Raw genomic sequence first — 17,272 nt, forward strand, 5'->3', positions numbered from 1 at the left:
CAATTCTTTCCTATTTCCACAGATTGAGCCTTTTTTTGTGAGTGTAGCACTCTATGACCTCAGAGACAGCAGGAAGATTTCTGCGGATTTCCACGTGGATCTGAACCACACAGCTGTCAGACAGATGCTTTCAGGGGTTTCTGTAGCTTTGGAAAATGGGAATATCGACAATGTCAGCCCCCGACAATCAGAAGAACCTCATGTGAAAGGATTTCCAGAGGAATGGCTGAAGTTTCCAAAACAGGTTGTGCTGGTGGTTATTTACTAGGGAGAGAAAATAATTCTTCCATTGTTCTTACTAATAAAAGATATGAAACATGAGCCATTTCAAAAATTAAAATGCTCTTAATGCTATCCATTTTAAATTATTTTGGAATTTTGTGGAATTTTTTGATTTCCTGAATGCTTAGAACTATTTTATTTCTTTTTGTTTTATTGAGACCAATGTGAATTACAGGTCTTTCACAGTTGTATTTCAGTTACATTACAGTAACATTACATGACAGTGAATTAGGGCCTTTCCCACCACCAATGTTGACCTCCATCACCATAGTTCCCATCATGCATCCTGTACCTCCACCCTTAGCCCCTTAGTCTGTTAGTGTAACAGGTCCATTTTGTGTATACCTTGTTATAGTTTGGATCTGTTGATTCTACTGCCTCTGACATTGGTTTGGCTATTTAGGGCTGACCAATTTTTATTTCCACTCTATGTTTCTGAGACCTATTGACCTCTGGGTCCCACCCACTTTTATTTTCCTTTACTCAGTTTGTAGGAAGACATTAAATATGAGGCAGAACAAGATGATTCATGTTCTATGATTCCGTAAAAAAGACGGGGCCCCCTATCTAGAAGCTATAAATATAAACCAAAGAAGAAAAAGAAAAGAAGAAAAACAAAAGAAGAAAAAGAAAAAGAGGGGCATATAGTATTTTGTTTGTTTTTGTTTTTTGTTTTTTGCATAGGTGCAGTAAACATTGAGGAAATTAGAAAGAAAATTTCCTTGGCCCAAGAAATACAGGGTGCCTCTACCCTTGAAGCATACTGTCATGAGACTGACTACAGGCTAGGGACATGTTCATTGTCAAACCCCAAAGTCTTTCTTTATGGGGGCAGGAAATGTTCTGCTTAGTCTTAGCTGTCAAAGTCAATCCTCTGTAATTAAAGATCTTGGTTTTTGCACAGAATTTAGGATGGAGTATCTTCTGATTTCATCTCACTGTTAGGTGATGAGGTAGGGCAACGTGCCCTTAAATCAAAATTTTGCTGTTTCCTCATCATCAGGGTGTTGTATGAATCTACCCTGGTGAAAATTGGAGCTGAAGCGGTATTAGGGACTCTCCCAGGGGGAGTTTGATTCCTGATGCTGGTTCAGGGAACTGTGTCAGTTCTAAGACTGGGATCCAGAATTTGGGGTTGGATAGTCAATGTCAAATCACATGAGGTCTAAGTCAAGTACTCATGACTATTTTGGGGGTGGAAGGAGCCCCTGCATTATAAAATTCATGAAGAACTATTTTCTTTCTACATAGGCTATCTTTTCTATAAGCAACCCACATTCTGAAATTGTTCTGGTGGCTAAAATAGAAAAAGTGTTGATGGGAAGCATTGCCAGTGGTGCTGAACCTTATATCAAGAATCCAGACTCCAACAAGGTAATGAGTAGTTTCCACTCAGAAACATGCAAAGTAACAAGATTGTAAATCTAAGTACCACTAAAAATAATTTTACAAAAAGAATTAAAGGTGGTTGCAAAAAGTGAAAAAATATTTTTAAGGAAATTTATCTATCAGTGAAATTTAAAAGCAAGTGTTCTTTGATTGACCCTAGAAAAAACTAATTTCTGAATATCTTTGGGGCAAAACAAATCTTTTTTTGGGGGGTCACACTCAGCAGCACTCAGAAATTGTTCTTGGTAGGCTCAGGAGACCATATGGGATGCTGGGGATCAAACCTGGGTTAATCTCAGGTTGGCCATTTGCAAGGAAAATGCCCTATCACTGTACTATCGCTCCAACCCTGCAAAACAAATCTTAAGGTAGATCAAACCCTAAATTTAAGGATCAATGTATTAATAATAGTAAAAAGTAAGATTATTCTGACTGAAGATAAAGGATTATAATATACTAAGGTATCAGCAATACTTATGATGAATTAAGTAAAGAATTATAAATTGATAGTTAATTCTATATTAAATTAGAGTAACTTCAAAGTGAAAAAAAGGTTGTTTAAGATCTTCAGTTGTTGATCTATGTTTAACTTTTTTCCTTTTTTTGCAAATTTTCTTTGATAATTAAATATTTATGTTTGAGATAAAATAGATAAAAGTCATTGCACTTATACTCAAGGTAAACATATTAGATGAATAACCCATAACCTGAATTTTACTATGTGTGCCAGTTTCAGAGAGAGGTTTCATATTCGAGAGTTATCCATTGAGTGTTTTTCCTGGCTGGCTGTGGAAACCAAATCCAGTCTGTCATCTTTTCTCCTGAATAAAGTTTTATTGAAACACAGAAATATCAATTCATTAATAAACTGTCTTGAGAGGCTTTCCTGCTTGCAGCAGCAGAATTGAAAAGCTGCAGCTGAAAGTCTAACTCCTAGACTTCCCAAGGTAGACAAGCTGTCACTCAACAAGTTTTTCAACATCTGCCATAATGAATCCTAAGAAATAGAAAAGATGGTGATTAATCAATAGTGACCCTTGAGCACAGGCCAGGATAAACCTTGAGCACTTTTGAGTGTGCCCCTGGCCCAATAAAAAAAAGTTTTAGCAGATTTTTCATATAAGAGTCTAATGTCCTTAAAATTTGAAAAAAGATGCTTTCAATTTGTTATTCCAAGACAAGAGTATTTATACATTTAAAATTTCTATACTAGGGGCCGGGCGATGGTGCTAGAGGTAAGGTGCCTGCCTTGCCTGCGCTAGCCTTGGATGGACCACAGTTCGATCCCCCGGTGTCCCATATAGTCCCCAAGCCAGGAGCGACTTCTGAGCGCATAGCCAGGAGTAACCCCTGAGCATCACTGGGTGTGGCCCAAAAACAAACAAAAAAAAATTTCTATACTAAAAGAAAAGAACTACATACAATTATTTTGACACAGAGAATATAATTTGGTTCTTTATATGGCCAGGCCTATGGGCCAGAAAGGCACAATTTCACTGAATTTCAATATAAAATATGAAAAGAATTTATATAATTTTATATGTTAGTAAAATGAGAGCCTAATTAATGTTTTTTCTCATAGTATGCACAAAAGTTATTGAAGTCAAATAGACAGTTCTGCAGCAAGTTGGGAAAATACCGTATGCCATTTGCTTGGGCAGTAAGGTAAGTTGATAATTAAAACCAACAGAAAGGGAGTTGGAAGTGTGGCTCAGTGGCAGAGAGTCTGCCTTGTATGTGAGAGAGATCTTATCTCTAACCACAAGCACTAAAATAACAGTTATCAGACAACTAGTACAGAGATTAAGGGGCTTATCTGGTACACAACTCTCCTCAATCCAATTTTAGGTATGGTTTATCACAAATACTGTCAATAGTGACCCATGAGCACAGGCCAGGATAAACCTTGAGCACTTTTGAGTGTGCCCCTGGCCCAATAAGAAGAATTATTTAGGCGCTGGAGCGGTGGTGCAGAAGTAGGATGTTTGCCTTTCACAAGGCTGACCTAGTACAGACCATGGTTTGATACCCTGGCATCTAATATGGTCCCCCAGGCCAGGAGTGATTTCTGAACACATAGCCAGGAATAATCCCTAAGCCTGTGGGTGTGGCCCAAAATCAAAACATAAAAGAAACAAAAAAAGAATTATTTATTATTGAGTCATTGGGGGGAAAAGTGACAATTCTGGAAGCAGTTAACTAAAACCTGCTTGAAGAAAGACAGTGAAGTCTCCAAGGAAGATGACAGTAATACTGATTATTGGCATAATTACCTCTGGACAACAAGTAAAATTATACACAGGTCTCCACTGTTTCAAATTGGTGGTTTGGTTGTATTTCTATATATATTCATGTACATAAATAGAGAAATTACATTGGCATAACTATCTATAGCAACTGGAGAAAAAATTTATAGTTCTATAATGTTTTAGGGGTTAGCTCATTTGTAATCACACAAATGTGCAAGGGAAGCTAGGCAATAAAAGAATAGTTAAGTCCACATGCCTAGCCAGTGGGTTTTTTTTTTTTTTTTTTTTTTTTTTTTTGTGTGGTTTTTGGGTCACTCCTGGCAGTGCTCAGGGGTTACTCCTGGCTCCATGCTCAGAAATTGATTGCTCCTGGCAGGCACGGGGGGGACCTATATGGTGGGACGCTGGGATTCGAACCGATGACCTCTATGCATGAAAGCAAACGCCTTACCTCCATGCTATCTTCTCCAGCCCACAGCCTAGGCCAGTGTTTTCCGGCTTAGACCTTCAAATTCAATCCCCAGGACTAAATGGCCTTTGGAATATTTCCAGGACTAGCCCTATAGTTCCCCAGATAAATGATGGTCCTCAGTAACAACAGGACCCGGTTATGATTACATCACCGGGTAGCTTATACTTAATCACAGTATTTTTAGTTAACTATCACTGTAATGGACTGTGGGCCTCTTGAGCACTTCTTGTGAGCATCAAAAAAAAAAAAACACCTAATGCAAGATCTGGCAAAATAAAACTTAAATATTCCTCTCTTGTAGTGAAATAGTGAGAAAGAAAGAAATAGAGTAGAAGATGAGAAAGACAGATGTGAAATAATTGGGGACAGGGGCCAAGGAGAATCAGGTACATTGTAGTATTAAGGAAGCAAAGAGCTAAATATCCAAATGAGGATTACCCTATCTCTAAATTCCTTTTCCTTTCTCTTCTACTTCCTGTATTGCCATTTCTTTCATTGAATTCTTTTGAGTATATCCAAAACCACAATGGCCCTTAAAATCAACTGCCAACAAAAAAATTGTTTTATTCTTGCAAAGAGGTTACCATACCCTCCCAGCAACAAATTCCCTAAGCACTGCCAGGTATGGGTCCTAAAGGCAAAACAAATAAAAAATATCTCAAGTAGTCATGATGTTTATGAATAAGCTCTAAACTTTTCCTTAGACTAATCAGAAGCATTTCTCCTCTCATAACACAAATGTACAATCCTGAGACCCCTTTGATATACTGATCATGTTCAACTGCGGCATTGAACTGGGCAGTGTGCAGGCCTTATGGAAGCTCTCTGTGAAATTAATCACATCAGTGTTGCCATGGTAGTGAGCACATTTTTGAGGCACTATAGACATCTGGCACTGGGGGCTGTATTCTCTTCACAGTGTATTCAATAGAAGTTTCCAGAGCAAAGCTACAGAGAAGCCCAAACTCCCATCAATCAATACATTTTTTAAATTTATTTTTTCTTTTTTTATGGATGGGGAATATACCACACCTGGCAGTGTTCAAGGCTTCTTTCTGGCTCTGTACTCAGAATCTTGGAATTGAACCTAGGTCAACTACATCCAAGACAAGCTCTCTACCCCTGGTACTATCTTTCCTGCCTACAATATATTTGAAGTGATGTAGTGTTAAATAATTAACGATGGTGCTGGATAGAGGTGGATGGATGGAGGGATCTTTCTCTGCCATCCCAGGCCACGTGGCTCCGCAATCCCCTTTCAGCTGGCGGGTCCCAGGTTTAGGTGAACGGCAGAATCAGACTCATCCAGAGACAAGCATCAGGAAGTATCAGCTTTATTCATACCCTATTCACCACATGTGTGGCCTATATCATAACCTTTTAAGCATTCAGTCATTCTTAGCTAGCCCTGCATCTTAACTCCTTTCAGCCATCTTCCCTTTGACCTCCATACTGGCAAAAGACCAAAAAGGGCTCATCCCCTCTGGACGAAGTCTTATCTATCCTTTCCAAGACCCCTCCCAGGAAATGGGCGGGGTCTTGCAGGTAAGGTCAAGTTACCTAGGAAGAATGGGGATATGAGGCTTCAAAGTAGTTTGTCAGCTGAACCAATATTCAAACTCTCTTTAATTTTCTGCATTGATTTTAATAGTCACGCATTCAAAAAAAAATCTCTACTTAATATACAAAAACAATTATCAAATTAAATATCTTCATCTTATTTTCTCACTGTTATGCTAGGTGGACTTTTTTTTTCCAACAGTGCTCAACAATTTTTCCTGGCTCTGTGTTCAGGGATCACTCCCAGCAGTGTTCAAGGGATTATAGTATGGTACTAGAAAATGAACTAAGGTCAGCTGCAAGTACTGCAACCCCCTGTACTATTTCTTTAACAAGATTCCTTTTTTAAATCCTCAATATTTAACAGAGACAATGAAAAGATAGTATGAAGAAATATAAAAATAACCACTCTGGTATATTGCTGGCCTGTGTTTCTAATACTTAACATTAAAGTTCTAATGAGACTACATATTAATTTAAATGATCATTTGATCCTATGAATTGAAACCATTGTTTAATTTAGAGATGTAGAATATCCTTAAGTTAAAAGAAAGAAAAAAATTGGCATTCTCTAACATTAAAGAAAAATCAGTAACGTGAGGCTTCAATTCTCTTTGATGAATACAGTATGATGAATTATGAGGAATTACGAGGAATTATAAGTAACTCCTTATACTATATCTAAATCACAACCTGTATTAATGTTATTTTCTTTCAGATCAGTATTTAAGGATAACCAGGGAACTCTCGACAGAGACTCAAGATTTTCTCCACTGTATAGACAAGAAAGTAGCAAGATTTCAGCAGAGGACCTACTTAAACTAGTGTCAGATTATAGAAGGTAGGACTTTGGGGGAATACTCTTGAAAGAATAAGTTACATTCTAAGGATTTGTTACTCTACATAAATAATAGTTGATCACCTGACTCTCTTAAATGTCCAAACTCCCCAGAAAGCAAATGTTTTAAGCATGATTTTATGATTGTATCCACAAAATGCCAGAAGGTAACTTGGTCAGAATTGTATGGAAGGATAGTAGAAAATTCAACTCTGTCAGTTAATTCCATCTCCTAGAGCCCCCTAAAACAGAATTTTGAATTATTTAACTGCTCAATCCACACTCTAAATTAGGCTGAGCAAGGAGGCTGTTTCTTACGCATGAGGCATCAACCTGGTATCAGTCTGGCATCAGCATAGGGTAAAGCATCACTTACAAAGAGCTATGTGTCATGAAATAATCTGCCATAGTGCCTTTTCTTCCATATAATAATCAAGAAATCACAGAACCTACATTCAAATAAAGAGGTGGAATTTTTGAACCAAGGCTTAAAACTTTGCAAAGCAAATTATTGCTGTAGAAACAATAATTGGTGGTATCTCTCTCATTCATATTATTTGGGAAAAGATGGTAGAAAATAGTGCTTACGGAAGAAAATTTACAAAGCCAAAATAGTTAAAACTGAATAACTGGTACTGGAGAGATTGCACAGCGGGCTGGAGCACATGCTTTTCAGACTCCTGAAAATCTACAAGAGTGACCCCAAACTACTAAGCTGGGAAGCCCTTAAAAACCTGCCAGTTGTGACCCAAAAGAATACCAAAAAATCATTATTCAACATCTGGTGATGATCAACTGTCTTATGATTTAATTAAACTCTTCATAACCTGCACTACAAATTTTTATGCTTCTACACTTATCCCAAGTGTTCTCTTTGCTTTGCCCATCTAATTGTCAACAGACTCCAGTAAATTTGTTTTTATTCTTTAAAACAAAATAATATTTTACTATGAGCCAATATGTTTAATACTTACTGCATCTTCAATAAGGATTTTTTCTATTTTCATAAAAATGTTTTCTTAATGTCCTTTCATTCTAGAAAAAAACATAATCCTTAAAACCCATATTAAATGGCCAATAGTATTGTAAATTACAAAAACATCAATTTTAATAATAATAATAATAATAATAATAATAATAGTGCAAAGGAAAATGAGCCGTAAACTCTCAGAGGTGCCTCTGAGCCAATGTTATTTCATTGTGATCCTTACAGGGGAAGCACCCTCAATCCTTACTTCATCAAGCTTCTTATTCAAAGACTGTGTGTCATGTGATCTTCATTGGACCTACTAAAGCTATTTAAGAAAACCTCTTTTTTTTGAGGGGGGCATACCCAGTGGCACTTACTCCTGGCTCTGTGCTCAGGAATTACTCCTAGTAGGCTTGGAGAACCATATAATAAGCCAGGGATTGAATTCAGGTCAGCCATGTGCAAGGCAAATCACTCTACATGCTATACTATCTCTCTGACCCGATTTTTCTTCTTTACTTTTACTATTTTTATTCTTATTCTTACTATGTATTGAACCATGAAAAACCGAGCAGAAGGAAAAATGCAAAAGACTTTAGGGTGGTCAAACATAAACAGAAAACTGCTACAAGATACATGTTATAGCTTAGCACAAAGAAATTTTGCACCAGATTGGTACAGTGAGGCTGATGCCCATCTGGAGGTATAAAGCTATATTCCTGAAATTACATAATACTCTAAGCTAATGCTAAATTAAACAAATTGTCACTGAAGCAAAACAGGTTGTCACTTTCTACTACGATACTGAGGATACACTATGCCATTCTGGTGAGACTTTGCTTTTGTGGATGCCTATGACATTTATCCTTAGTTGTTGGCCAATACATGTTTACCAACAAACTTTGGAATAAACAAGAACTAGTTTGCCCTGATGGCCAATTTCTGTGGTAGAAGTTCCCTTACCAATGTATTAATTTCAAGCTGTCATTGGGACTTCACCAACACCAACCATGGAACTGAGAAGTCCTCATACTATTTATATTACCTGGAGAGCACCGATCATCATAACCATGTGAAAAAATAGTAAGTCTTGACCATTGAGTACAATTTTATCAGTTAATAAAGTTTATGAAAGGGAATTATATAATATGATTTTTAATAATGATTGTGTTTGGGGAACTGAAAAAATTGTACAATAGTCAGGGTTCTTGATCATATCTGCCTGGCTTTGGATTTTCAGCACCATATTATGATCCTCTGGGCACTGTCAGTAGTAACCCCTAAGTGAAGTCAGTATTCCCTGAGCACTGCTGGATATGGCCCCCAACCAAAAACAACCAAACAAAAATACTGGCAGTGTCTAGAAATTTGTAGTAAAAATATGTGAAATGTAACAATCAACTCTCAGGACCTGGGAAGAGCTGACTGATTATTTCACTGTTTCACCTTTTAAAGTAGATTTCCTAAGAATAAAGCATAAAGGTATTATCAACCCTTTTCTCCTTGTTGTGAAAAAAAAACACAGAAAAGTTTACATAGGGAGAAATGAAAAGAATTGGCAGGACACAAGAGATGGAGTGAATGTAAGTGAAAGGCTAGATGGAAAAAGAGCTATAATAATGACATGAGACCGCATCTAAAACGGATTAAGGAGGTTCAGAGAGATCCGAGAGAAATAGAGAGAAAAAAGAGAGAAGAAAAATGCCTGCCATCACTGCAGTCAGGAGTGAGGGGAGAAAAACTGAGGAAATTGGAAGCAGGTCATGAGCACTGGTGAATGGATGGGTATTGCACACTGTATGTCTGAAATTCATTTATCAAAAACTTTTAACTCTGTATCTCATAATTAAAATATTTTTAAATAATAGTGATGTAAGAGACCTAAAGAACAAAGTCAGTGAGCAGAACAGCTTTTTCTCTGTGATGGTTTATGAGAGGAAAAGCAATAGTGAACACTAAGCAATTGTAGCCATGTCCATCCTGGCTCTTAACATTCTCTAAAACACATCCTGAAAGTGAATCACATAAATCAGTTTTATGCAGTTGTTTTTTGATAGCAAAACACATATTTATGAATATCATATTTATTCATTTCTATAAATATGTTGTCTAAGCGGGATTCAAATAAATTTGAAAAGTTCCTTGACTTGATCTATGACTTGACTCTTCCCAGACTTAAATTTTATTTTTAATACATGTAAACTTTAGTTTTCAAAAAAGTAAAGCTAGGTAGATGAAATAGTTTAACAGAATTTTTAGTTTTCTACTGTTTGTTCTTATCAAACTTCTCCATTGTAATTTTTGATAACTATAAATGGCAATGTTTGTGTGTGTGTGTGTGTTTCTGTGCTGGCTTATTTTCACAGGGCTGACAGAGTAAGCAAGGTACAGATCATCCCTGGAAACCTGGACATTGCTGTTGACACCATACCTATGGATCATCCAAGTATGACATTGATTTAATAGTTTGCTTGGGGATATTTTTAAAATTTGTAACTCGGTTGGCTACTTTATTTTTTAATTCATTTTTTTGGTTACAAAATTTGCCTTGAGATTGACTTCCAGGTTTGGAATTAATAAAATTGATTATCCTGTAGAAATCTAGAACTATATCTATCCATTAGGCAGACTGTATTATAAAGGAGGAACTGTATATTCAGTAAAGCCAAATGCTTGTCTTCTTTATTCCATGTGCTCTGAAAGGAACTAAATTCTGTCATAGAATCTTCAAAATCTGAAGAGCTGTAAATGAACAAATGAAGGTTCAGGTCAATTGATAAATTAATAAGTCATAATGGAAGACTCCATAGTCTTTGTGGTTTTCCAGATTCAAGATGCACCATGGGGCTAAATCTGCATCATGGTAGTGCCAGGATCCTACTCTGAATACCAAGCTGAAACTTATGCCTGGGTGTACTGTATTTTTAACTCTGATATCACCCAGGAGAATGTCTTTTTCAGAACATAGTCCAAGGTCTTATTTCTGTCGGTGAAAGTGAGTTTTAGAAGACTTTTATTATTCATGAATGTTTCATGACTTATTTCCTCAAGGAAATCTTTTTTTTTTAATTTTATTTTTTTATTTTTTCTGATTATGCTTTCTGGTGAATTTCTTGTGCTGCAAAGAATAAAAGAAGCTACTTTAAAGTGAACTCTGTGCTGGCTGAGGATCATTACCCCAGGATATTCGAATTGCCAGCAGCACTATTAAGTTACATATTCTTATGCTTTTTATTTTAATAGGAAATACAATGAGCTTTCTAACTTAAGCCCTGGCTCCTAATCACTTTTGTATTGATTGACATGAAAAAGCAGAGGAAAAATTAAGCCATTTCCTCAGCCTGACATGAGGGATGTAGCTTTTATTACTGATGCAACAGTAAAAACAACCAAGAAAAAAAGCTACAGTATGCTCTTTTAAAAGAATGCTAGGTCATTAGAGATATCTGGACATAAGATAAAATATAATTGATTTTTTTAAACCTGTAATCTGATTTCCAAACAGAATTAGATAGCTATTGTTATTTTCTTGAATTTAGGAAGATTTGAGATAGAGTAAAGGCAGATAAAATTCTGCTATCTTGGGCCCGGAGAGATAGCACAGCAGCGTTTGCCTTGCAAGCAGCCGATCCAGGACCAAAGGTGGTTGGTTCGAATCCCGGTGTCCCATATGGTCCCCCGTGCCTGCCAGGAGCTACTTCTGAGCAGACAGCCGGAGTGACCCCTGAGCACTGCCGGGTGTGGCCCAAAAACCAAAAAAAAAAATTCTGCTATCTTTCCTTACCACAGCCTCTACCTCTACAATTTTTGTGATGGATGTTCTTATTTTTAAATTCTCAATGGCCTTTTCTTCCCTCCCCTGCCCAGCAATTTTTATAAGATAGATTTTAAAGGTTTTAAAAATTGAAAAAAAATAACATATCCATGCAGAGACTTCAGGCCTACGCTATGCAATCAGTCCATGGAGGGATGTTGCTATCAATCCATTTGGTACTATCAGTAATAGAGACCTTAGATGAAGTTGAGTTCATCATTTATTATTTGTATTTTTTCGAATGTTAAGGTAAAGTTCAGGAGTAAATCTTTATCTCATAAAATTTAGTATGCTCTACGAATCATTGACTGGATTGTACTTTAATATACAGTTGAATGCACAAAGAATGCAGTTATTACTCCATTCACATTTTCTAGTTATTCCAGACTTCTTTTTTGATATTTTCATATTAAATATATGGACCTAGGTTATTTATTCTGCCCACTGCTTATGAAGATTACAAGCTAGCACAAGTTGACATCAACTAGATTTTATTTTGTATGGCTCATTTAAAACTAAGTTGGAACTCTGTGCAGTTCTAAAGGAGCATATTAAGTAACAAACTTATTTTCTGTTTTTATCAGACTGTGTGACATCATCCTTTATCCCTGTCAAGCCATTCAATGTGACTGCTCAACCAGAACCCACAGTGGAGGTGGAAGAATTTATTTATGACTCAACCAAGTTTTGCCGTCCCTATAGAGTATACAAAAATCAAATTTACATTTATCCGAAACATCTCAAGTATGACAGTCAGAAATGTTTCAACAAGGTATGATATGTGCTTCTGAGACATTAGCCTCTTGCTCTACACCAGTTAAACCTTTTTAAAATGACTTCAAGTTCAAGTCAAATGATTAGGTCTCAAAGAAATCCATTTGGAAAAACTGCTTCAGAAGTGAAGTGATAAGTTTCACCATAAATATCCTTAAGGATATTCTTTGAATCCAGAACAATAGTACAGCAGGTAGGGCATTTGTCTTGAATGCAACCAACCCAGGTTTGATCTTAAACTTCATATGATCTCCTGAGTTTGCCTGGAATGATCCCTGAGTGCAGAGCCAGGCATAAATTCAGAATACTGGCAAATACTGACGCCCCAAACAAACAAAACTTTACGCATAATTATTCAGTTGTCTATCTATTGACAATCAGTTGTCTATCTATTGACAATCTATTGTCTATCTATTGACAATCCTTTCTGAAATTAGTCTGAGTTTTAAAGAGTGGGGGTATGGGGCCGGAGAGAGTGTGGCGGGAGAGCATTTGCCTTGCTTGCAGCCGATCTGAGAGGGACTCAGTTTGATTCCCAGTATCTCCTGTGGTCCCCCAGCCTGCCAGTGGCCATTTCTGAGTGCAGAGCCAGGAGGACCCCTGATCTTTGCTGGGTGTGGCCCAGAAACCAATTAATCAATGACTGATCAATCAATGAATAAAGTTAAAAAATAAAAAAATAAAGGGTGAGGGAAAAACCCTTAAGTATTATGAAATACACACATGCCTGAGCATTTTTATATCTGTTATAGAATCTCTCCATGTTCTGCTATTTTAATTATTATGGATATTATGAAAAACATCACATGAAAATGATGTTGGGTAGTCTACATTTTTCAGGTTTATGAAACCCTACTTATTTTAGGCATTTGGAATTCACTCTTCTGTTATTTAATAGGTAATTGTAATTTCCATTTCCTTCACTTTAATTTCAGGCACGAAATATAACTGTATGCATTGAATTCAAAAATTCTGATGAAGAAGGTGCCAAGCCCCTAAAGGTGAGCAAAATCCTATTACTGACATAGAATGCAGAGCAAGGTCCGGTTTGAGTATGGCTGAAGGAGATCAATTTCAGACATTTCATTTAGATTTCTTGATCTGTCATCATCTCTAACTAAAGCTATTAGAAATAACTGTAGGTAGCTCTGTTTAGCTCTGTGTAAATGAGAAGGAACAAATTATATAGTTAAATAAATGAAGATTTTTCTAGAAGGGCTTGGGCCTTGTCAAAATTGGGCCCATTCTCCATGCAGAATGCTCCATCCCAGCTGATCTAGGCAAAGTCCTTTCAGAAGGACTGAGTTGCTACATACAGGCCTGGTGGTTCTTGCAGTAAATTTGCATAAGTGATGGGAGCTCATATTTATAGCAGAACATTGGACCAACTGTTTAAGAACTTGGATTTTAACCACACTCGCTGACACAATATTATTCGTGTATGTGGTTTTTGGGGCCACAACCAGGGTCTCCTGGATATAAAATATGTGCTCCAGCCTGCAGAGCTCTTCATGTGGATCCTGATCATATGGTTTAAATAGATTTATATGAATGAACTTTGCAGTTCAGGGAAGATAGCTCAAAGGTGTGAAACAAATGCTCTGCCTGATCAAACCTCAAGTTTGATCCCTGGTGACAACTCCCCCACCCACCCTGCCCTAGATGTGCCATATGTAGCACTGATGGCCCTCAAGTACCACCTAAACAATACTGCATAGAAACTACAGGTTTGTAAAAAAAAAAAATGTACTGTTTTAACCTATGAAACTACAACTAGGTATTTTCAGAATTAATATTTAACATATTTTTTATTGTTTGGGTTTTTTTTTGGATGCCACACCTGACTGTGCTCAAGGTTTATTCTTGGCTGCACTTAGCAATCACTCCTGAAAAATTTGGGGACCCATATGGGATATTAGGGATTGAACCTAGGTTAACTATGTGCAAGATAAGCACCTAATTGGATTTATTATCTTTCCAGCACATTTCTTTTATTTTAGGGACTTCCAGCAAAGCAAAGCAGCCTAAGAACTAAAGAGAAAAATTATTTTTAATAGGCGTATAGCCATGTTTTCCCAACTTTCAATTTTCAAATTTCCAAATCTGAAAAATGAGGGTAAAAAAATTTTGCCATCTTACCCTTAAAATTTTATGAGATCATTTCTTCAAGCATCTTGTCGGGTAGCAGTTATAACATTTGTTCCATTGTTCAGAAGACTGACCATCAGTTGCAGTGATCAAATGGATCAAATCAAGTAGAGAGAGAATGCTTTAAGTCTTGAGTTGTTTTTAGCAATCGTAGGTCCAAGGACAAATAGGAGCCAGTAGTGGTGTGGTGGCACAGTGTGGTGGCTTTGGTTTGCACGTGGCTGACCTAGGACGGACCACAGTTTGATTCTCCCGGTGTCCCATATGGTTCCCAAGCCAGGAGTGATTTCTGAGTGCACAGCCAGGAATAACCTCTGAGAGTCACCGGGTGTGGCCCAAAAACAAACAAACACAAAAAAAGAAGAAAAAGAAGGAGGAGGAAGAGGAAGAAGGAAGAAGAAAAGAAGGAGGAGGAGGAAGAGGAAGAAGATAAGAGCAAACAAGAAGAAGAAGAAAAGAAGAAGAAAAGAAGAAGAAGAAGGAGGAGGAGGAGGAGGAGGAGGAGGAGGAGGAGGAAGAAGAAGAAGAAGAAGAAGAAGAAGAAGAAGAAGAAGAAGAAGAAGAAGAAGAAGAAGAAGAAGAAGAAGAAGAAGAAGAAGAAGAAGAAGAAGAAGAAGAAGGAAGAAGAAGAAGAAGAAGAAGAAGAAGAAGAAGAAGAAGAAGAAGAAGAAGAAGAAGAAGAAGAGGAGGAGGAGGAGGAGGAAGAGAAGAAGGATAAGAGCAAACAAAAAAGTAATAGCACAGTGGTGCCGATCCAGGACCTAAGGTGGTTGGTTCGAATCCCTGCATCCCATATAGTCCCCCGTGCCTGCCAGGAGCTATTTGAGCAGATAGCCAGGAGTAACCCCTGAGCACCACTGGGTGTGCCCCAAAAACCAAAATAAAGAAATAAGTAAATAAATAAAGTATAATTGACAAGCAAAGGCAAAGCCAGAATGCAAACCCCACCTCATCACCATTCCCACCACCCCAGGGTTCTTAGAGCTAGTGGGAAGATATGAAACTGTTGCACGTGTGAGAGTTTCTGTATTTTTAAAACTGAAAGACTTGAGAAGAGGAACCTCCAGCCTTGGGCTTGAGAGTTTTTAAACTACATTATTGAGAAAGTTCTTTCTTACCACATCTCCTGGCTTAATTAGAGTTAAGCTATAATTGTATTACAATGCAGAAGTAGCAGGAGCTAGCCTTGCCTTCCAGCTCAGCATTCAGGGTGGGATTCCAGCATGCAGGGTAGGGTGGAAAGCAGCTGGATCCAACCAAGCCTTGTGACTAAATGCTCTAAACTCTTAAGTTAAAGCCGGATTCTTGGATTCAATCCTGAATTGAATTCAATTCTTGGGTTCAATCCTTCGAAAGAGAATCCTGCAAAATATCAGAATGAACACATTAGCTCTCACCAATCAAAAGTTAAAAGTTAGGTAGATAATTAGCATGGATGTCATATCTACCCAGTGAATTAAAGCCTTTAGATTTTCTTCATCACCCTATTTGATGATAAATACAAAGAACTGCTCAAGAACATTCAAGGTTGATTATGTTTCAGCAGAGTGGGGCAAATTATCACAAAGTCTGCTTTATATGAGAGTGAGAAATTGAGATGTTGTAGCCTGTGTGTGCTCGGGATTGATTTCAGACACTTGTGATTATTTAACTCTTAACTTTTCCAGTGTATTTACGGAAAACCTGGGGGACCCCTGTTCACCTCAGCTGCCTACACTGCAGTCCTACACCATTCCCAGAACCCAGATTTTTATGATGAGGTAAGAATCCCCTTCACTGTCCTCGAGGAGGCCCTAGAAAGATGGGTGAGTGGATCAGATACTAGATGAGAGAATCACTTTCTCTCTAGACAACATGTGAACTAAGCACAAAACTTAGCACCTGTTCTTGTAATCTAGAAATACATTTAGATTTATTTAGCAACACTGACAGTGATCCAGTAGTGTGGAGCAAATTTAGCTACTTCGTCTTTTAATACATGGTGCCTTTATTAAGTCCTTTGTTAGTTTGTCTCATTTTTTTCCATTGCTTTCATGGGTCAGTGTAGTGAATAACATGTCAGACATTTTTACCAATCAATAACAGTATTTTATGTCAGGATGCAAAGATCAGAAGACTAAAGTGTGATCTATGAGGCTAGCCTTTAATTTCACCTGCATGAACTTAAATGAGCTTGAACTATCCATATTCCTGAATATGACTTGAGCAAGACCAGTCCTTGAGGTGTTAATATTTGGAAGGAAAGGGGACTTCCCAAACATTTCTCAGGAAATAAGTCCCCTCCCTGTGATTATTGGCTACTTAGACCTGCAGTTCAATGCAAAGGCCCCAGGATGCTGTATAATTAGGGCCTGGGTGCTCAGTATTATACTCGGGGAACATCTAAATTGCACCTGATGAGATTGGTGGCCAGTGGTGCAAGGGATTGAATGAAGGGCAGATTCATACAGAGCATGTGCCTTAACCTATGTGTAATCTGAGGCCTCTCTCAAGATTTTCTTTTCAAAACAACATGCTATGCTTTCCATGTCATCTCACTTAAGCAACACCCCCAACCCCAGAAGCTCTGATTGTTTTCTTAGATAATCAGTATTCTCCAGAGAAACAGAGCCAATAAAGGAGTAGAAATATGACCATGGCTTTTTTTTTTTTTTTTGTGGTGCCTATCGTTATCACTGGAGTGCTCACTGGATATTTGACACTTCTTTTTGTACTGTTGGGGTGTTTCACCTTCTTTTTCTCCTTCATCTCTCAAACCGACGATGAAAGCCTCTAG

The 17,272-nt window shown here is 37.5% G+C and overlaps 1 protein-coding gene across 1 annotated transcript in view; it reads left to right on the plus strand.

The window, feature by feature from the left end:
- The window catches only part of DOCK10 (dedicator of cytokinesis 10), a 299,752-nt gene that overhangs the window by 201,500 nt on the left and 80,980 nt on the right, over window positions 1–17,272 (plus strand). The window contains 8 exon segments of the mRNA XM_049768172.1: window positions 23–244; window positions 1,534–1,656; window positions 3,254–3,336; window positions 6,671–6,793; window positions 10,127–10,206; window positions 12,159–12,346; window positions 13,284–13,349; window positions 16,164–16,256. Coding sequence (XP_049624129.1) covers window positions 23–244; window positions 1,534–1,656; window positions 3,254–3,336; window positions 6,671–6,793; window positions 10,127–10,206; window positions 12,159–12,346; window positions 13,284–13,349; window positions 16,164–16,256 — 978 coding nt within the window.

This window comes from Suncus etruscus, chromosome 2 (genome assembly GCF_024139225.1).
Source record: "Suncus etruscus isolate mSunEtr1 chromosome 2, mSunEtr1.pri.cur, whole genome shotgun sequence".
Classification (NCBI taxonomy): domain Eukaryota; kingdom Metazoa; phylum Chordata; class Mammalia; order Eulipotyphla; family Soricidae; genus Suncus; species Suncus etruscus.